Source organism: Halichoeres trimaculatus, unplaced genomic scaffold (genome assembly GCF_033239565.1).
Source record: "Halichoeres trimaculatus isolate MK-OKI-2021-1 unplaced genomic scaffold, fHalTri1.1 fHalTri1_scaffold_1, whole genome shotgun sequence".
NCBI classification, from domain to species: Eukaryota; Metazoa; Chordata; class Actinopteri; order Labriformes; family Labridae; genus Halichoeres; species Halichoeres trimaculatus.
The window spans coordinates 30,057,300-30,079,766 of NW_027437179.1; the positions used below are offsets into that span (position 1 = coordinate 30,057,300).

The window sequence follows — 22,467 nt, forward strand, 5'->3', positions numbered from 1 at the left end:
ATTCCCTGACCCCCTCATTTGTGTTCACGACCTCCCAGGGGGTCTCAACCCTCACTTTGGGAACCACTGGATTAATCTAAGATGCTTCAAATAAAATGTCACAAGGGAAAATAAAAAATGTTAGAACAAAAATCCTCCATGAAGCATTTCTCTTTCACTTAGGTACAGTAAAGGCTAGGTATGTAAGGGACCCTGTAGTTTGAGCCAGGCTTAAAGGAAAAACTACCAGTTGAAGTTGGAATAGTACTGAGCTTACCTGGCTGTGGATCATTGATTGGTGTGAGCTGAAGTTGGGGTGAGCCATGGAGCTGGCTGGTGGCGTCTTAACGTTAGATGTTCTTTTATGCTGCAGTCCGATACCATCAGTGTATTCAGTGCAATCAAAGTTGCTCTTCCACACCATTACCTAGACGGTGAAATTATCATTCGTTCAAAGTCATGTGATGTGTTGTCTTTTTACTGTTTAATTTGAATAAAGGCTTTAAATGATTTGCCAAACATGAAATTCTGTTTTTGTGTACATCTTACACAGCCTCCAAACTTTCTGGGGAATTCAGGTTGTAGTACATGGACTGACCTTTGATCACAAAATCATGGGCAAGAGAATGTCCTCACCTGTTCATCCGAACCACCAGAGGCAAAGTACTCTCCTGTTCTGGAGAAGGCCACACAGGTCACTGGACCCTGAAGAGAGGGCAGACAGAGGGATACAATAACAGCTGTCTCTGTCATTCAAGTCAAAGTATTTACTTCCAATCTGACACATTTTGAGCTTGAATAATATGAACAATCAGCTGTTTTCGTCTGGAGCAGAAGCGAGAGTGTGGGTGGTTATATATAATATGGAAGGAAGTAAAAACTACAGGGTTTAACAAAATACAGCATGCAGGATAAAAATACATCCCCACTTTGAGAAGTGTAAAAATCAAAGTTACAGGACCAAAGCTGCAGAGCCCTGTTTTATGTGTCTATAGCTCATACATTTAAAGAAACTCTTCAAACCTTTTGAGGAAACAAAACTTTACTCTGAACAGAATCTCCTTCATATGTTTGTGGAGGAGGAGGTGGGTGTGTGGGACTCTAGCAGAGCAATCAATACTAGAAAGCGGAGCTGCAGGTGGGGTGAGGTCACCCCTGGTCAGAGCCAAAAATGATCACCTGAGGAAGTCAGGGCTTTGGTATGCTGTGTGTGTGTTAGTTTTTTCTTTTTATCAACCTTCAAAGACAGACTCCTAGCTTCAAAAAATAATGCAAAAATCACCCTCTCTCTGGGTTTACTCTTTTCTCTACCTTGCAATGCAGAACGGGGTCAACGATTAGAGCCTGAGCCCGCTGACTGTGTTCAAAGAGAAGATGAAGGAGAGAACAAACAGACTAGAAGGAAAAAGAAACACACAGGGAGGCTGCTGAAAGAGGAAAAGAAAGGAGCTGCTGTGTCCTGCGGCTGGCACCCAGACAGCCTGGTTTGGGTGAGGAATGGTTTCCCAGAAGCACCTGAGAGAAGCAGACAGTGTCACTATAGCAACGCGACGGCCTGACAGACAGCATGTTCTGTCTCGGCTCTGACTAATGCCTGCTGCCAGGCTGGCACTTGCCATGGCCAGAAACACACACACACACATACATACACACACACGCGCACACACAGGGAGTCTGACAGGGCAATGAAGCTAACTGGCACATTTTATGCACTGATAAATGAACTGAGGTTACAAAAGGCAGACAGGCCCCACATGGTGAAGTTATGACTAACAAAATATGATTACATGCTTGTTCTGGTTGAAATTTGTCCTCTGTATTCATTTAAGTGCACCTCTGAGAAGGTTTAAAAAATATATTACAGCGTAAAGACACAAAACTGTGGTTATGGTTTCATGTAATGCTTCTTAAATAGTAATTAAAAAAACCTACAATGGACAGTTGTAAGCAGACACACAAGAATGCAGACATTTCATTGAGGAAAACCAAAGTGTCGCCCTGTCCTCAGCCTGGATGACATGAGAGAAATGTGTGTAAATCAATTTACCAAGATTACAATGACAACAAGAAGGGCAATAACAGCTAAAATCCGCTGTTTCCATGTCTGTTTCTTCTATTTACAAAACAGCTGTGTTTTCAGCATGACACTTCAGGACTGGAAATCTATCCAAAGCATTTCTCGTACCACTGCTTTTGTGGCATCAATTACTGTCAGAGGACTGAAAGCTAGCTGGAGCTGAATCTGAAAGCACTAAACTGTACACAAAGTGTAAACTCCCATTCAAAAAATATATATATAAAGCTCACTAAGTGTTAAAAACTGCAGTTCATCTAGCATCCACTTGAGGCTGCCCCCAGGAGTACCATAAACCACATACACATACATTCAAAAACAGCTGAATTCTGAAGGAAATTAAAACAGCTTGATTCAACATTTTTTCCATAACTAGCTATTTTGCCAGTTATCAAAGTTGGGAGATTTTTCCTTATAAGGGCAAGGCTGATTTGACTGACAGACGGGCACACAGACAACATCTAAAAGGAGCTAAAAGGCCTGCTTCTTTACCTCTTCTCAACCTTAAATGAAGCCAGGTCGGGTTCAGCTTTTCCAATATGGCACCTGCCAACGATAGGCTTCAAATCTCTGTATCATGAACAAATGGGTGACGTTGGACTACATCCATGTATTATACAGTCCATGGGGAACACATGGCTGTAATACCTAAGCCTTTATCCAATGGACAGAATGCTAAGAAACTGCTTATGATGTGAAACTGTTTTTTTTAACTAATTACAATGACTATACATGTATAAGATGTGTTTATTTTGAAAGCTCATAGGTCTATAAAAAATATTTCATAAATATTTTACTACTTTCAGAAATGTTTCTTATGATATGGACCAAAAATGCAGGCAACAAAAGAAGTGTTTTGCCTGATATAACCCCTATCCTTAACCCAAACCACTTTTAGACTGAGTATCAATGTGTCAGTTTTGATAACATACCTAAGTTTAGGACACAAAAGTTTCTTCTGTGCTAGTGCTGCACGATTTGGGGAAAAGGTGCGATTTGCGATTAGGTGGACAATATTGCGATTGCAATTGTGCTTGCGATTTAAGAAAAAAAATTCTGTCATGATGAGTCTACAGACTTGCTTGGTTATCATGGAGAAAAATCTGAATTGCATGTGCTGACATTGCAATTGCGATTGCGATAACCTCTTTTGCGATTACGTAATTGCATGTGCTGACATTGCAATTGCGATTGCGATTGCGATAATCGTGCAGCCCTATTCTGTGCCACACAATAGCATCAGGCTCGAGTGTTAAAGCCCATAAAATCACAAGTGTTCAACTGACAATTCTTCTTAATGCTTTGCACACTGCAAAGTGTTAAAAATATCATGTTGCAAATTGCCCCCCACCAAAAAAAAACATACACAGCGCAACAGCTCCTCTAAAGTGAAGCCAAAACCTTCAGAGACTAAGCTGTTTGAAGGTTGTGTCAGGTGAACGGGCTTCCAACCACTCCACAGGTAGTGATGTGTAACCAGCACATGTATGCCGACAGAAAGATGGTGATGCGAGCTCTGCTAATGTTATTCACAGCAGGACTAATTTTACACCGTTGAGCAGCAGATCCCCATTTGACTTTGCTCATTAAATTGTGCAGTTTTGACTGTTTGCTCTATGTTATCAAGTATTAGAGTAGATGGTTTGTCTGAATTTAAAGTCCTGATTAGTTGACCAGGACATCAGTTGCTTCCGATCATCCCAAACACTTTTCAGCCAAAGTACTCCTAGTAGTCAGAAACAAGCAGCAACCTCCAGTGTAAAAACATGAGACAAAGCTAAGTGCTAAATTCTGCTGTTTCTCGAATGTCCGCTTGAGGCTGGCTCCAGAAGTACCAGAAGTCACATACACACCAAGCAAAAAAAGCAATTTTCACAGCAGAAATTAACCAATCTACAGCCTGGATCAAAAACTGTCTCCTGTCTGCATGTTAATTTGACTATCAGCGAACATTGTATGGGGGTGAATTTTTTTTGAACTCAGAGGGATATTAAGATCTTAAGCTCGCCAAATCAGAGGCACAGCTCAGCTCACGTGACTGAAGTGCGCCCTTTAGCTGTACATGAAGCCACCGCCACTTCCAATATGGCCGCGATAGCCGATTTGCGTCAAAAACAGATGGGTTACATCGGGCAGACCACGTCCATTATCTATACAGTCTATGGTCAGAAAATCTATTTTATTTAGGGCTGTCATTTTAACGCATTAATTAGATTAATTAATTACACCACAAATTAACGCGTTACAAAAATTAACGCAGATTAATCTGGATCCCAAACCCGCGGGGCGTTCAAGGACGCACTTAATCAAATGTCTAGCATTTACAAACAGTTTGTCCTACTTGGATAAAGTAATGTTCTCATCAGATTTTCACATTTCCGACGGTCCCTGAATGTATCACACATGACGTCAGCAACATGCTTTAGACTGGGGGGAAGTGAGAGTGATTTTTGTGACTGTCGTCCACATCTCGTTTATTCACACGTCTTTTTTGAAAATCTGCAGAAAATCAACCGTTTGCTCTAGCTCAATTCTGTAAAAAACAGATAATTCTACACTCTTTGCTGCATTAAACAAGCCCTGAATGATCGATATTTGTCCTGTATTTAAATCTAAAGAATTCTTTGAAAATTTGCTTCCATCTTCTTAGTGTCATGTTTCAGCTTGATGCTGCTCTGCACCAATGAGCAACAGTTTGCGTGTTCAGAGCATGTAAAACTGAAAATACTTCACTTTTCTTTGATCCAAGACTTGAATAAAGTGTTTTGTACATAGTTCCTCACAGTTTTTAGCCTTTAGCCCTGATTCTCCTGACCTCATAGAAATGTAGAAGTTCATATTGCAGGGAAAATTGAGTCCACATCAAGTAAAAATGTGACAGAAGCAAAAACCGCCCTAAAAATCAAATCAGCTTATCTTAGGTGCAGGACTGTGTAGATTTTGTAATGATAGAACCATAAAACTTTTTTCATGTGTTCCTTATGCCTCAGGGTACCTAAAAATGTGTTGTATATATTCCCACCTTAATTTTAAATGTTTTTTAATGTCTTTTAATGTAGTTTTAATGTCCTGGAATTCAAATTCTTTATTTTGGGACCTTAAGCAGATATGAGATTAAAATGCGATTAATTAGATAAATTAATTAATTTCAAACCTGTAATTAATTAGATTTTTTTTTTAATCGCCTGACAGCACTAATTTTATTCAATGGATAAACGAAAAAATGCTACTAAAGTCTGTCTTTATCTTTTGCAGCACCTTTATTATAATTTCTAAAACAAAACCTTCCCTGATGTCATGTTCATGAAGGTTCAATCATGATTGTCTCAGCTTTTAAATGGAGCCTCAAAGATTTGTCTGTGCACTACGCTGGAAAGTTTCTCCATAAAAACTTTTGAATCACAGTGCGTAAATCAGTTGTCAAAAATTGGAGCAGAGAGACAAATTAACCTAAATTAGACTGAATCAGCCCAGCCAGGTATGGTTCCCCTTGAGGGGAGGTAAACAACACGTTTGTCACATCCAGCAGAAGAGAAACATTCCCTCAGAGCCCTCGTGTGTTTTCACATACTGTACATGAACATAGACAAGCAGACGTAAACACACAGACACCTACACACCCACAACGAACAGATGGGGGTCTCTCCCACATCTAACCGTGCAACTGGAGAGACAATTAACACCCTGAACGCTCTCAGCACTGACAGATTGGTGGAGTCACCACTGAGCCAAAAAGAACAACAAGAGAAACAGAGACCGAGTGCGGGAGATGACAAATTCAGAGGTGTGAAGAGAGACAAGAGAAAAATTAGCTTTTTTTGTTTTGATAAATGGAAGAGTTTTGGCAAGAACTCTGAGACACACAGGTAAAGAAGAAGAGACAGGCTGCGTGTACAGAGGGATAGATAAACAGACGGACCACATGTGGTACTGGCAAGCCACTGATTTCCACAACTAGCCAGCAAGCCAGTCCATCAGCTGTTCAAACAAACAGATACAGTCAGAGAGCGGTCCAGCCGGCTCGTCCAGCCAGCCTTAATGTGAGTGCATTAAAAGTGAGGCGGTAGAAAAAAATTTAAGGTGGAGGAAGAGAAGGAGGAAAATGAGGATGATAATTACAGTAGTGATGCCTCGAAACACAGTTGAGAGGAGGGTTAAAGTTGTAGAAAAAGGACGGGACGGAAACAGAGAGGAGGAGGAAGAGAAGAAGAGGAGGAGAGGATCCAGAGGAATGGAGGCAGAAACACGGCTTGCTTCCTTCCAACAACCCTGAGATGAGTCATTATGAGTGGGCTGCCCGCTCGCCTGGCAAGTACTAAAATACACCATGTACAAAAAAGGCATCATACGCACACACACACACACACACACATATATATATATATATATATATACACACACACATTCACACACTTCAGACAATCAAACCGGCACAAAGGAGATGTCAAACACACTCACACCAAACCTTCCAAACACACACAGGAACACTAAAACAGACACGACCTGTCCTGGTCACGACAAGATAAACTGCACAGTTAGGCCTGTCAGACTTTGTAATGATATTTATATGACACGTGTGTGAAAGTGTCTGTGAGTATATGAGAGTGTATGTCTACCTGGTGTCCGTGCAGTGTGTACAGTAGCTTGCCCTCCACGAGGTCCAATATTTTCATAGTGGAATCGCTGGACGCAGTGATGAGGAAATTACCAGCTGGGTGGAAAGACAAGCTGTTCACGACACCGCTGTGGACTGGAAAAAAAACACACACACACACACACACACACACACACACACACACACACACACACACACACACACACACACACACACACACACACACACACACACACACACACACTCACACGCACAATATTATTTAACCCTGATATTTAGAAAGAAGTGGAACCTTTTGCAGCCCTACTTTTTAGCAAGTTAGATAACATGGAAATGAGAATCATTATCCTTACCTAGCCTTCTTGCATATTACCCAGGTGTTAAATACTTAATTCTGATTGGTCAAAACCCTATAACAGCAGTGACCTCAACAACATAAGTAATGCTAAGAACAATCTCATCACACACGGTATATCAAGTCAATTCTCACTCACCTTGTAGGGCTCTAATACGCATAATCACCCTCTCAGTATTCATCAACCCTTGTTTATAACCACAGGGAAATTATGTGACAGTTAAAGTGCAGCATTTCAGTGAATTTGGATAAAAATGTGCTTTACGCTGGCTTTGTTGCAGTGCAAATGTCCAGTGGTCCCAAATACAACAAAAAATAATGGACTTTGAATTTTCCTGCTGCTACAAACTTGTGAAGAAGAGGCCAAAAAGTCATGTCTTAAAAATATCAGATTGAAGAAAACAAAAGTACTGGCTTAATTCACTCTGCTTTGGTCAACATGATCTATTCTTTCTCCCCAAACTAGATGTCAGAGCACTTGTTCAGTCACAAACCAGCACCTGAAGAGCAATAAAAGGTTCAACACTTTGCTTGTGGACACTTCAGGGCAGACATTTACAAACATGGTTGCCTGGATCCCGGTGAGGAGCACTGCTGCTGTAAGTCACCATACCTTGGTTGCTGTGAAACTTGAGAGGGGCTTAGCATCATGTTTTTACCACTGCAACTGTATACTAACATAAATTATAGAAGCTGATGGTAACAAACCAAAACTACCTAAAAACATGAAACTTCCTCCATGAGGTGACTGAGTTCTTCACTGCAACACAATCAGGACGGCTCATATTTGACGAGTGGCATGCTCCCTCTGCTGGCTGTGAGATGCCATGACACAAATAAAAATACTAACACCACAACTGAAGTAAGAAGGCATGTGTTTTCTTTATTCATGATAAGCAAAAGAGAAGCTTTTCCTTGCATGAACAGAAAAACTTTAAAACTTCTAAAAAATACATAATAATGGAAAATACTACAGCTCTCTACCGGAGAGCAACAAAACCACAACTGAATTGGAACTTTTCAGAAGCCTCAGCTGTATTTTTAAATGTGGTTATAGATGTTGCTTCATTGTGCCAGAGACTTAGGGGAATGAATGATTTTTTTGACTTCTTGTGCTTGTTTTATGTTTAATCTTTATCTTTTAATATTCTCTTGTAAAATTGCTCCTGCATAACAGAAGTGTTAGTAAATTGTTAGCCACTAAAAATCAAACTCATTAGTCTTGTAATCATACAAATAATTGACCAGTGTAGCTGATAAGGAACCTCTTCATAAAATCAAGAAATGACTTCAGTCATCTGGTATATTATTACTGTTACTGGGCTCTTATTGGAATAAACAATATTCTGTGATTTGATTTGGTTTAATTCAAGTTTTGTTGAGCCACTTGGCCATGAGCTCAAAATGGACCCATTCACAATGTACAAGGTTTTGTTACCTTGGTAGTGCTGCAGCATCTTGTGTGATCTGATATCCCACACCTTCACAGAGTTGTCAGTGCTGGCCGCAGCAATGCATGTTCCACTGGGATGGAAGTCCACTTGGTTTGCATACCTAGGAAGACCAAAAACATGATGTTTGAACAAACAGGTCTCTAGTCAGGCTTTTGCAGAACTTCAAATGCACAATACATGAAAACTGATTGACAGTATGACTTCTTTTTACAAATTTGGCTTGAATAATATCCTTTGCTGACTCATCCCCTTTTCTCTTGCTGAAAGTATAATCCGAATTTAAGACTGTTACTCTTATATAGAGTTAAACCACACGCAACAGATATTTCCACCTCTGGCTTTGTGTCTATCACAGGGTTCACTTTCAGATTTTGTTGATGGCCTTTAAGGCTGTTAACAGATAGGTACTACCTTACTTAGCTGAACTTCTCTGTGTCCATAAAAAGCTCAGAGGACAACCAATTATCTGCTCCTGGACAAGCCTAAAGCTTTTAGTTTCTGACTTATGGAATGGCAATTATAATCTGCGTCCACTCTTAAACAATTTTATTCTTTATTAGCCCTTCTCTTCTCTTTGGCCTTCATTTTGAAATTAGACCATGACAAAAACCCAAAACTAAGCATGTGTTTCTGTCTAATTTCAAGTAAATACGTGTCCCATCAGATTGAATACAAGCCATATGCACCTGAAAAGTCCAGTTCTTTCTTTGTTTTTACTTAGTTCAAGCAATTTAGGTCTCGTTTTATTACTCAATATTATAAAATAGAACATTGTACTTCACTGGTGAATGACTGTGGCTTTTGTCCAATAGTATGTTTTCACAAGAAACAAGACTAAAAACCTTGTTTATGTCAAGTGCTCACCCAGCATGTTCAAAGAATGAATGGATACAATCTCTGCTGTTCTTGTCCCACAGCTTTATAGTTTTATCATCACTGGATGACACAATCAAGCGATCGTCTGGGGAAAACCTGAAAGAAATGGATCAGACAGTCTCAGGTTTAAAAAAATAATTGGCCACAACTTCAGTCTTCAGCTAAAGATATCTAGTCATGAAAATTGTGTGTATGCATGTGTATTTTTCGCATCATACTTGGCACAGCGGACCCAGTTGGTGTGCTGGTTGAGAGAGAAGATAAACTTCTGTCTGTGGACAGTCCAAACTTTGATGGTCTTGTCATCAGAGGCTGTGACCAGACTCTGTCCATCACCAGAAAAGTTAACGCTGCGGACGGTGGCGGTGTGAGCTCTGAAAGCTGTTGACTCAGCCTTCCTGCACACAGACATCAAGACAACACAAAGTTCAAGGACAAACTACTAGAAACTAGTGGGTGCTGCCTTCTTTCTTTCTGGGAGCAGCAAGAAGTTCCAAACAACGGTCTGATTTTGTTGTCTTTATGAGTCACTATCTTGGTCTTTTGTGGAAGCTGTCAAGTTGAAAAGGATAATAATAAAATACTAAAGGTTTGGTGTAAAGCAAAGGCAGATTAATTTAGAACATACATGCTGGGGATCCAAAGACGTACAGTCTTGTCTCTTGAGGCAGAGGCCACCAGGTGCCCTGAGGGAGAAAACTGCACAGACATGACAGCATCTTTGTGCCCGTCAAAGCGATACGCTCGCATCTGAGGTTTCATGTTCCAGATCATCACACAGGAGTCCATAGAGCCTGTGGCTAGAGGAGAACGAAGCACAGGTGAGGAAATGAGAAAAACAGATGAAAAAAACTGTCTTTAAACACAGGAGATATAGAAAATTAAAAGGAAAACAGCAAAGTGGTGCAGACCGAGACAAACACAGACATAGAATTATTATCAGTTACCAATCTGTTTCATATTGCTGCTGAAGTCCACACTCATCACAGTCTCCCTGTGACCCTTAAAATGTCTCTCGAGAGTTGGATCAGACTGAATGAAGACAGAGAAAAAGAGAGGCAGATTGAAGCATAAAAACAAACCAGCTTCTAGAAACTTTAATTTAACTCCAATTTTATGGTACTAAAAGTTATTTATGTCATGTACAAATCCACCACAGCATTTGTAGTTATTGTCAATCAAATTAAGTTGGTCTTATTCTATATCCAACAGTTCGGTGCTGAGTTACAAAAAAAATTAAGTTTAATTGAGAATAGAAGCACAAGTGCGATTTGTCTTTCACTACTTGAGACTGTGAAATTAGAAGCATCTATAATGTCAAACAAATACCATGTCAAAAAAGAAAGAAAGAAAGAAAAAAAAACATGGAAAAGGAAGAAAGTGGGTATGTGCAGCTGAGTAAAAATTGTAATAACTCGTTTATCAGGCCACTTCAACCTTCAACTTCAACTGACAATTGAATGCTACTGATGTAAACATATTGCCGAACAGTTTAAATTTTGTTGAATAGACTGTCAAATGCCATAACCTAATGGTGATTGGGTTACATTCATATTATGATTAAAATTACAAAAATCAAATAAAAAAAATAAATTTATATGTTTTGGGGTCGATTTAAACATTTAGATTGCTGAGCATCCTATTTTCTATAACAACCCGTGTTTGAGTACAGGGTGGCGCTCTTGCACAATTCAATAGTGACTGGTGAGTACCACACAAAGTAGTTTCCAGCGACAGAATAATAACACAATTTAAAGTTCTCAACTAAACGCTCAAGGATAGGTCGAATTAAGGTTACAACCTTTTTTACAGGCTATGGTTACAACACAAGGTCGTAAGAAAAGTTACACATAGGCACAAATACCAGTTAACCTCGTTTACATTACTTATCTGAAAAAGGAAACGCGTCAAACGCAACGACAAGACGTTTCTCATCCCTGCGTATGGGCTGTCAGGCAGGATATCCTCCTCTTTCGATGCGGTTTCGTATTGACTTTTCAAGTCAATATGGCTAGTGTAGAAGACTTACTTTAAAAATAAAAAAAACACTGCAATATGTTGGCAAAAGCTAAGGTTTTTGAAGTCCAATGGTAGTACAAGAAATGCAACCAGTGCTGCCTGAATAACGATGTTGAGGGCGAAATGTCACTGCAGGGTGTTACCAAGGAGACGTGAGCTGTGGTGCTAGCATAGACTGTATGCTAGTCGCTGGTAGCCGATGATTTAGCTGCTAAAACACAAAAAGTGATAGAGGTACGCTATCTACGTCGAATGATTTTGTGACAGAAACCCTTTTACACCATGGCTGAGCTCCATATTATAGGCCAGATTATCGGGGCCACGGGCTTTCCGCAGAGCAGCCTTTTCTGTAAATGGGGAATTCATACAGGAGGAGCATGGCGTCTCCTCTCAGGGCTGAAGGAGGGTCAGACCCAAGTGGATACTCCACAAATAGGAGACATGTCGTACTGGAGTCACCCCATTGATCTGCACTTCGCCACCAAGGGACTGCAGGGCTGGCCAAAGCTTCATCTCCAAGTGTGGCACCAGGACTCTTTCGGTCGCTGCCAGCTGTTTGGCTACGGCTACTGCCATGTCCCATCCAGCCCCGGACATCATCGGATAAAATGCGTGACATGGAGGCCGCTCGGCTCCTGGCAGGAGCAGTTATCACAAATGTTTGTCGGCGGAGGTCCGCAGCTCCGCAACCCGGACCTCGTGTACAGTGGGGCGGATAGATACAGACTGCACACCGAGTCTATGGGAACAGTGGAGCTTGAGCTGGGCATTATCATGAGACACTTCGACAAATATGGCGTCGAGAGTTAACACGAACAGATACTAAAGACTAAACTTAGTTTTGGCGGGTCTTACCCGCACAAGAGTTATGTTTTTTAACTTTACGTTTTTATATATCTTATAATAAAGCAACCATTGTCTTAACGAAGCGTGTTCCTTGGTAATGTCATTTTCTCATAGCAAAGTACTGTAACACAGGTGTCAACTGGGATTAGTCCTACTCGCTACCTTCAGGGCTAAGCAGCTAAAACTAATGCATGATTAGAAACTATTTTAATCCTGTATCATGTTTATGTGTATCTCAAACCCTGTATATTTCTGAAGTTATTACATATTAGTTAAAATATATATTCAATTAAAATTTACCGGAAATAGACAAGAATCTCAAAGGTTGTGTAGCCAGCTACGTGTGTTTTGCACACATTTTTATATTACACAATGTCCTGTATAATTACCCCTTAAAACACTGGCCGTAATTAATTTAAAAATATGTGGCTCTGGGACAAAATTGATGTCGCTCATGGTTGGTATAGACTCTTGCCACTAAATTAAAACTTTTAGAAGAACACTTATGAAAACAGGTTCAATGTAGAAGAATACGTTTTAAACAATTATTAATCCTATACATGATAAACATGCAATATATATAGTGTAAAACACTGAGTAGTTAAAAAGATATGTATTGATTAAGTCAGGTTGGGTTGAATGTATTGAAGAAATCCACACAAGCAACTGCAACAAAAATGGATGGGATGTTCCTGGAATGGGTTTCTCATTGCCATATGGTATACATTCTTTGAAAGAAGTTTTTCAATTCACTGCCTAATATTAACCAATGGATCAGCAGCAATTCTAAAAGAATGGACTGTGCAATTACAAAGTTTGTGCTTTGACAATATAGTGTGCGATAAATTAAGGAATATAATTAGCTACAACTCACAATTTTTTAGTAAATCATCTCTCTCAATGGTTTACACAATACCTGTGTTGGCAACATACACCTCTTACAATTAAAAAAAGCAGTTTGTTACACACGATTAAACTGACACCTTATAATCTGATATTATCTTCATCTGAGAAAGAGTGAGTTCTTCACCTGAAAGAACCAAAATAGTGACTATTATACTCAGGCCTCCTAGGATGAAAGGTATGCACATGCCGATGCTTGTTTACATCAAATATTTACTGTAATTATTGCAATGAAATCAGATTATTATCCCAAATGCTATTAAAGCAAGAAAAATTAATTTGCTTTTTACTACAATTTTATCATGTTTAAGGAATACAAAATAATTTCAAGACTACACATTTAAAATAGCTGCAATTTCATTTACAAACAAGCTCTTACAAAATGTTAATGTAACAACTCCAATGTCTCCATGTAGCTTGATGCATGGCAGTTTTTCTGACTTTCACCTCTTTCTGTTTTCCAAACAAAACACACACTTGTGTGGGTGCTGGTCCGAAGTAGAAGAACCAAATGTAAATACCAATATCAAGTAATTATCAAAATAACAAGTTTGTCAGATGTATGAATTGCATACATGGATTAAAAAATAAATAAAATAAAAAAATGAATGACAATTCTTTTCGGACATAAATCAACTGTAAGATGGCAATTGTCGGGTTCATTATAGAGGTGTCAATATATAACCTTCAGTAAAAGCATTGCTGATAGAATAACGTTCTATTCTATTGTACGGCGCGTTAATTTCACTGCAATGATAGTTTTAGTCATTAAGTTTTGGGTTATTTCTGTTTGTTCATATAAATATTAATGTAGGTTAGTGGCTTTAACTGCACTATTACCAATACACATTTTGTTCCTGACAGACATGAAGCCGGGATTTTCCACTTAGTCGCTAGGTCACCATCCAGCCAGGCATAAAATACTTTAAGACACAAATAACTCAGATACTATACTGACTAGGTAACGGAAGTCCCTGCTTTTTTTCTGAGGTGCAAAGTTGACAACCAGAAACCAACTTCAGCTTTGGGGTGTAAGAAAACCTACAACTTCCAAACACCCATCAGGAACACTCACCATGGCAGAGGTCAGATGTCCTGATGCCGATGTTTAGGTATGAGAGAGCCTGTTAACCGTTACAAAACTCTTGTTTCTTTCGCCGTGATGAGAATAGACGTTCAATGCTCATCGGCTAACGTTAGCTTAGCTACTAGTTGCTGACAACAACAAAGTTCAGTTTACGCGCCGCGATTGGGCGCTGATCGTCAGGGCCGGCTTCTTAAAGGAACAGTTCACCGTTTTTCCGTTTGGTTGGATTCACTGAAATTTGTGCGAGGATGGTGAAATCAAAAGCAGTGCAGCAAATAACGAATAGTACATTTTAATTTTATGTGTTTATGTTTGTAATTTTGGACGTGTTTCTTGAATGCAATGTTGCAACTCTACCACCAGATGGCAGCAGTGTAGCGCCGTCACAAATCTACCTCAACCACTATGGACGATACCGTGGGTGTGAATAGAGAAACAGGATGACCAATGAAATTTGGTAAGAGATCACCCTGTAATAGATCACCCATTGCGTATTAGCGGGAGAGATGGGAAAAGTAAACTAGGACAATCTACCATTCAACCAGAACTAGTGAGAGAAGAGTCAAGGGGTAAAATCAAAGATGAGGAAAAATATCACATTCTTACTCCAGCACTCCTTACATACTAAATACTGCTCTCTTTGTTCCCTTATATTGATAATACTGATGTCTGTAACCTGTCATTTGTGTCCTTGATGATTAAAATTCTTTGCAAGTAAAGAATTGGGATCTGTTAGACTAGTCATTACCAAGAACATGCTGCTTATCTATTAATCTCGACTAGTTTTATCATTTGATACCACTGAAAGTAATCATTCTTTAACTTTAATTGATTCTAACAGTTGACTATTTTAAATTAACATGCACATAATTAACGGGACTGCAATGTCACTAAATTTAGGGACATGTACCAAAAAGTATCCATCGAAAACTTAAAACTGAATGCATTGTGTTTTCTGAAGAAAGGTCAAATAGAGTAGAAATGTTTGTATAAGATGGCTTCTTGGCAGCAAGAGGGGTCAAATAAATAAAAGATTGGTTTGGAATGGACTTACACCGTTTGCAATGTTGTGTAGGGGGCAACAAGGGGACATAAAATACTACTGAAAGATATACTGGCTTGACGACTTGTTAGGTTGATTCAGGTGACAGGGAAAACCTGCAGACATGAGGCGGTGCATTTAACACAGCAAACCTTGCCTGGTGGACAAAACACTGGAAGCTAAAACCAACATGTCGACATATGAAAGGCTTTACAAATTTCATAATCATACCTAGCATTTTGGCCTGGATGTTTAGGTACACTTCTGGTATACTGAGTGACAGACTAATAAAGTATGGTTCATCAAACCAAGAGGATTCCAGTATTACAGCCCTGTGAGGCTGAGGTGATATCTCTGCTGTTTTGTGGTAATCATGTCTAACACGCCCTACCTTTCACCAGAATCCTCTGTGGGCTGATAAAGCTGGAAGGTTGCTGAGTCAGTTAGCAGACAATCCATTCCACAAATAATGAAATTATATTCTTTATTTAACCTTTACTATCATGAATGACTGTAATTATGGTGTATACACAATATTTTTTACACCATGAAGTCTCTGTTATTTACATCGAAGCATGTTGCAATTCACTTGATAGCGAAGTAGATGGTTATCAACAAGGATAGAAAATCGAAAAAAAAGATGTTGTCTTGTTGGTTGATCTAAGTTCAGGCCTGTTCTTCATTTTCAGAGGCACAGACGCCCTTTACACTTTTATTAGGTTTTATTTAATTTGTTGAAACATGAAGATTTCGTGCCGAGGGCTATGTTAAGATTAAACTCTCTTTATCAAGGTGTCGCTCTTATGTCGACTTTAAATCAAGTGCAATGAACAAAGACTCAAAGTATGCTTTTTGGCAAGTTTAAATTTATTCTCAGAATTCCTAATCCTTTAACACCCATAAATTATAATTTGCAGAATGTAATAACTCATAAAACTAATAACACCCTCACCAAGTATACACACCCTTTTTTGACTGTTTTTTTAAACCAAAGTCCTTGCATGGAACCATTATAATTTAATGGGGATATTTTAATGTCTTGCTGACTGCTAAAGCCAGTTGCTTCCAGTAGATGATGCCTAAGAGAAGGAAGGAGGTTGAAAAACAACTGAATGACCTAGAATGATTCATAATAGGTAGCTGTCAAAGCACTGCAGCACTGTAATTAACACACCTGCATGTTTGTATCTCACACATACACATAGACAAAGAAAGTTTCCTCTTAGTGAAAAACACGTCATGACCTTCAGGGTTATGTGCCTTGATGTGAAACACTCAAGGCTAAACTGATTACTTTATGGACATGCTAAAAGTGTAGAGAGATTGTGCTTACTGTCAAAGGGTTGGAGGATATACATTTATGTTTCCTTTTCAGGAAAAGAGGAAGTTTTTGAAGATATTTTCTGTATTATCTGGCCCTCAAGAAATTTATGACCGCTTTACTGACCTCCAAGGGGCTTTTATCTTATCTTCTGTTCTTTCTGCTTTCACTATTACTGATGTGATTCTCTGGAGTTTGACAAAGAGCAAAGGAATAGTTTGATTTGTAAAGTTTCTTGAAATATATTCAGTTTACCTCAGTGCTGTTAAGGCTACAGTATATGTTAATCTTAATCAGTGTTTTACATTTGCAGAGCAAACAGTAAGCTTAGTTGTAACTTTTGCTAACTTGGTTGATGTAAGCAAGCACTTGTCTCTCAGCTAAAATTGAGATAAAGGCTGTCTTTATTATTGTCCTTATGTTTAGTAGATGTGTCTACTATTCTTTTTTAAAAACTTCTCTGACACTGAAATATTGATTGTGAAACCATGTTAGTCATGTGATTGTCTGCTAATGCAGCACACCCTCTAGCAGTATCAGGGTCAGACAGTTTTTCACTTCTCCTGAGCAAACTATTGAGACTACACTTTGGTTTCTTTGGAAGGAGGAATCCTGTTTACATAGCTCTTCTGAAACTTAAAATAGATCCTTGTATTGTGGATTAAATTTGAGAAATATTCACCAACATCCTGCTGGGTTTTTAAGACACACCTTTGGTTTGCTAATGCACTCAGAGCCAATAAACCTCAGACAGGGTTTCACTTTATTGTTCAACAGCTTAAGGCCTGATTGTCAGGCGAGCTTGTTAAACAACAGTGCTTTACCGTGTCAAACAAGTATGTAACTAATGAATGAGGAAATGTGAAGGTTTACTGAACTGTGTGGAACATGAATGTGGTTCTGCATCATTGCATTGTTGTTTGTTTCCACTCAGCTGGCCCGGACAAAAGACAAGGAACTTATTTAAAACACATGTACATGCTCCTCGTTGCCACAGAGGAGACAGGGACGCAAGGATTATGTAATGTTTGCTCAATGCATGCCCTTTCAAGACCTTGCAGAAGCAGTAACGTAGATCTTTGCGTCGAAGTTTGGTGGCACTGTTGCTTGTTTTATTTTTAACTGAGCTTTTTGGAGAGATCAAGAAGTGCCTGTTGAGATATTGCCCCACTGCACTTGCCAGTAGTGCAGCGACACTTGGCATAGCCGATGAAATGCCAGCTGCATATGTTGAATAGTACAGTGTGCTGGTCCCCTCAGTGTTGCCATCAGACCCATTTCTCTTCCAACTGTGTGAACAGTCTCTTTTGTAAAATCTGAAGCAATTATTGCCTGAGTAGATCATATTTAAAGCTTACAAACGTCCTGAGTCCCTGTTAATGTGACACTTTTCAGGCGTTCCTGTTTGATTGTTTCCACCATGTTGTCTAGATGAAGTCAGTTGCCATTCATTTAGAAAGTGCCAGAGTAAACAGTTCTCTAGCGATCCATACCCTCCAAAAAAAGAAGTACTTTCATAATGTTGTTGCCCTCTGACATAAGGCTGATCAGCTGCACCTACTCATGGTAGCATCAATTTAACCCCTTGATGCCAAATGCAAAAACATAAAAACAACCTGTTTTTATAATTGTTTATTAATTCAGGCAGTAGGGGGTTATAGCACTTAAATATTTTAAGTTTGACATAAAGTGGATTTCACTTCTGATTTCTGTGGTTATGTGAAGGGAAAATGTGGTATTCCAGAGTGCAGCGGTGTCATTTTTGTTCACAATGATAAGAAGCTGCAGCTCGACAACTGTGCGCCAAAAGCGACACATTACAAAGCTATTAAAAAAAAAGATAACACATCATTGCTGATATTTTTACTTTTTTCCAATCTGACAATTGTCATATTTCCTTCCTTTTTCTTATGCAATCTTTGTAACATTTTTTATTGTCACTGTTGTCACAACTATCACTGTTATCACCACTTTATTCACAGCCAGTTTTTATATCCACAACACTGCCTTGTCTTGTTGCACAATGATATTAATAATAGAAAAAACAATCTGTTCAATACATTTTCCCTGCAAAAGCTTAGACACATCTTTAGAGATGTTTGCGCAGCTTGAATCCTTTGTCCTGTGTGCTTCTAGTTTCACCTTTGTCTTGTTTACAAGTACTTGTACCATTAGATCGTCATTGAAATCTTATGTAATGTGACCTATCATGCCAAATATCAAAGGTGAGAGTGCAGAGTAACCCAAACAACAACTCAGGTTTTTAGTTTAGAAAAAGTTTTAACCAGTTTTTTTTTTTTGTGGAAGATTATTTATTGGATTTGGAAAAAGTGAGAAAATAAAGTCAGTTTGCCATCAAAGGCTCTGAGATGTATGAAGCAATCTGTATCACTGTGTGACCCTCACATATGATTGATTTAGTTAAGTGCTCCATGCAGCTTCAGACCACAGCTCATGTCTTCACACGGCTAACCAAGTACACACAAAGGATAGCGTGTGAAAACCTGCGGGCTGTAAACACAAACTTTAATCTTGATTTAATTCATCCTTGTGGTGGAAACAAAGGTGCCAAAGTGACTGACAGATTTAAGCACTTCTTGACAGTGCCAAAAAACCGTTACATGTGATTGATGTTGTGATGCTTTCAAGTAGAGTGGGTTGCACGCTCAAAGTATTGAGGCCACAGGCGTTTATGCATCTGGAGGACAAAGTCTGTAACATGCCGTTTTATTGAGCTTTTCCTGCTGCAACCGGGAATGTTATTTTTTAATCTTTGCCACAAGGAAGCAAGGAATGAAGGAAATGCAAAATGGGAAATCCACTTAGTATATCACAATAATAAAAACATAACTGCCTAAACCAGTAAAAGTGTAGTCCAAAAAGAAATCCAGTGGTTGTGATTCACAGTTTGATCCATAAAGGCTGTAAATAAAGCAAAGCAATGAAGTGACTGGTGTATCACTACCTTTACCCTGATTTATGAGGGCAAGAGTTCAGCGTCTCTTTCATGTTTGCTCAATGCCCTTTTACCTGCTCAGGGGAGTTGGCAGTATGTAGAGCACACCCATGATAATGAGTGAAGAAGTCATATTTATTACCTCTTCATTATGAGAATTGAAATCCTTAACCTCTAACAACACCATGGGCACAAACAAGTTCTTACTGAGCATTAAATCAAACTAATACACATGACTGTTGCTTATTTTCCCAGGATACCTTCCTTTATAAGCTCACCTCATGTTGTAAACAAAGAGAGCTGCTTGTATTGCTTTCCATGCTGTGAGAAAAAGGAAGGGCTGACAGTTTCCGGCCATGCAGCTGTGTCACGCACGTCGGCTTTAAACAAGGCAGTGCTTCCTCTCTCTCACGCACCCTGAAAAGTGATGTCAAAAATCTTTGAAAGCCAGCTAAAGTGGTCATCTTGTCGAGAAAACTCAATGATTTTCCTTCCAAAACTCTAGATTTAGGCAACTTTATGCTCTTTTTAGGAGTTTAAACCTGCTGTGCTGTATTTCTTTATCTGTAAAACACATCAACAAAACTGAACAGGGAAGTTTGAGGAGCTGTAAATACTCCTTGATTATTATCAATCTTGGAAGCTCTGTCACGGAAAGTATGACATTTACTGGTGGTAGGTTACCTTTAAATATACTAGTTCCTGGTGAGGCCTCAGATGGGTGTGGACAAAACCTGTCTCAAAGCCTGTCTCTGGGGTTATTAAAGTGTAGGTTATAACGGGAAACAAATCTTCAAGACAAAAGAAAAAATGCTTACAATGTTTTAGGGGGAATATTACTGCCACCTCTTGTAAAAAATTAAAAACCCATCATAAAATATCCTTTCATGAAGTACAGTCATGGAAATCATAAACATGTATTTCCTTGACCTTTAGTGATCAGTATCATGTATAGATTGGGTAAAACAAGTTCCTGAGGCGGAGGGAGAAAAATTTAAATGTGTTATCGGATATAAAAATGATTTTCCCTGTTTGTGGTGTCACATGTTTGTCCTTACCTGTAACTCTATCATGACTGTGTTTGTAGGGCAGGGGGATGTGAAAGGCCACACGAGGACAGGAATGCTCAGCTCGAGATCCTGGACACCATCCAGTCTCGGCTGTAGAGGACCGCAAAAGCCAGTGTGAGTGAAGTTTTCAAACCCCCTCTGATCCCCAGAGTCACATGCAAACTGTCTATTTTACCTGTAAAGTGAGAGAAATACTTTTATCTGTCAGTGATTTCTATTTCAAAGCTTGCTTTTTGGCCTTTACTGAGAGAGACAGTTGTCCGGATAGGAAAGGGAACTAGGAGGAAGGGCATACAGCAGAGAGCTGCAGAATGGAATCAAACACAGGCCAAAGAATACAGTTACTGAACTTCGGACATGCTGAGATTAACTGGCTCCTGTCCCTCATATTTTATCATGGAGGATATCCTGTCAAATTACAAAAAAAAATCCCCTTTGACTCTGAAAATACTCAAGAACAATCGAGACAACAGCACAATTTCAAATAGCTGCCAATTACTTGAGAGCAGTATTTATTTTTTTGTCTTATGTAGAACAAATCAAGATGACCACATGACAAAATGTTAAATTTACAAACGCCAGATGAAACAGAAACTATGATTTAAACAGGGAGTATTTTATTTCTTTTTTGGCTTAATATTTCTCTCTGGTGCCCCTGTTACATGATTTAAAGCTCAAACAAATCCATATCTTTCCCAAACATTTTGGTAGACCCTTATTTTGGTCTCTATCTGACATGTTCCATTTTAGCTGCTGTCTTTTTAAGGCTTCCCGCTCTACAAACCCCCTTTCTCTGATTGGCCAGCCCATCAGAGGCTTTTCAGGGGCAGAGCTGGGCATTTTGGGCATTTCTCGCCAACAAACCACTTGGGAGATCTTTATGCAATGACCTCAACATTTCAGCAAGGTTCATAAAGATCTTGTGGTACGACAGAGCGGACCATTATGAGCAGTTTTTAGACAGATTCACGGTTTCCTACATTTACAAATGTTAGCATTGTTGTAAGTTAGTTGTTCTGCGGGGGATATTATCTTAAAGAAGGACGAAGTTCTTCCCAGAGTAGTACTTGGGATATAGAGATGCAATTTTCAACCACTAAAGGGGTTAGGCTAACCCTAACCCAGCAAAGCCTAGTTAGCTTTTTTTGGTTTTTAATCCTCAGTAAAAAAAATAATTTAATTTAATTTAATTTAATTTAATTTAATTTAGTAAATAAATGGGATCCAGGCTTTCTGTATGCAAATGCTTTAGTTGACTCCTGCTACTGCTTTATTTAGTTCAGCTCTGGGAGTCTGATTATTTATTAAAAGTTTGTGTTGCTGCCATACTTGACCAGGTCTTACTTGAAAAACAGGTCCTTGACCTCAGTGGGAAAACCCTGGCTCAATGAAGGTTCAGTGGTGAATGAATCATTTAATCATTCACAATGAACAAAACAGCTGTGTCTATAAACAAATTTATGATTTTAAATGCTACAGTGCAGATGTTTTTCAAGGTTCTCAGGTCTGAGATTTGAAGAAACTTTGCATAAACCAGCAGCCTTCTAAACAAACCATGACAGAGTGTTTGTCTGCTTGTAAGATAATTGTTTCTCTTTCCTCTGACAGTCCATTCAGGGTGGGGATTGTTTAACAGCCTGTTCGCTCTCTGACTTACATTCCTGTCTGATCTCATGCTCCAGTAAATCAAAGAGGAAACTTCTTCCATGTAAAAGGCCTACAGTAAGCCAAAAAGAAGCATTTGAGTGTACAGTACTTCCCTGTGTGTTACACCCAATATAGTCTGCAGTTACTTGGCTGGATTTCCTGACATGAGGTAATCATCATCAGTCCAGTAAAAAGTAATAAGCTAGCAAACATTAACATTATC

At 39.1% G+C, this 22,467-nt stretch overlaps 2 protein-coding genes across 3 annotated transcripts in view; one reads left to right on the forward strand and one right to left on the reverse strand.

Moving 5' to 3' along the window:
* The window catches only part of poc1a (POC1 centriolar protein A), a 48,552-nt gene extending 34,197 nt beyond the window's left edge, over nt 1–14,355 (reverse strand). For both annotated transcript variants that reach the window (XM_074673239.1, XM_074673240.1), the window contains exons 1-9: nt 14,197–14,355; nt 10,301–10,385; nt 9,982–10,153; nt 9,572–9,751; nt 9,342–9,449; nt 8,462–8,577; nt 6,670–6,803; nt 616–684; nt 257–406 (exon numbers count right to left, since the gene is read on the reverse strand). In XM_074673239.1, the coding sequence (XP_074529340.1) occupies nt 257–406; nt 616–684; nt 6,670–6,803; nt 8,462–8,577; nt 9,342–9,449; nt 9,572–9,751; nt 9,982–10,153; nt 10,301–10,385; nt 14,197–14,199 (1,017 nt within the window). In that variant the 5' untranslated portion in view covers nt 14,200–14,355. The remainder of the gene's footprint in view (nt 1–256; nt 407–615; nt 685–6,669; nt 6,804–8,461; nt 8,578–9,341; nt 9,450–9,571; nt 9,752–9,981; nt 10,154–10,300; nt 10,386–14,196) is intronic.
* On the forward strand, nt 11,517–12,388 carry b9d2 (B9 domain containing 2). The gene has a single exon (XM_074676927.1). It carries the CDS (start codon nt 11,655–11,657, stop codon nt 12,180–12,182), a length of 528 nt encoding a protein of 175 aa, XP_074533028.1. The 5' UTR covers nt 11,517–11,654; the 3' UTR covers nt 12,183–12,388.
* Nucleotides 14,356–22,467: the final 8,112 nt, after the last annotated feature.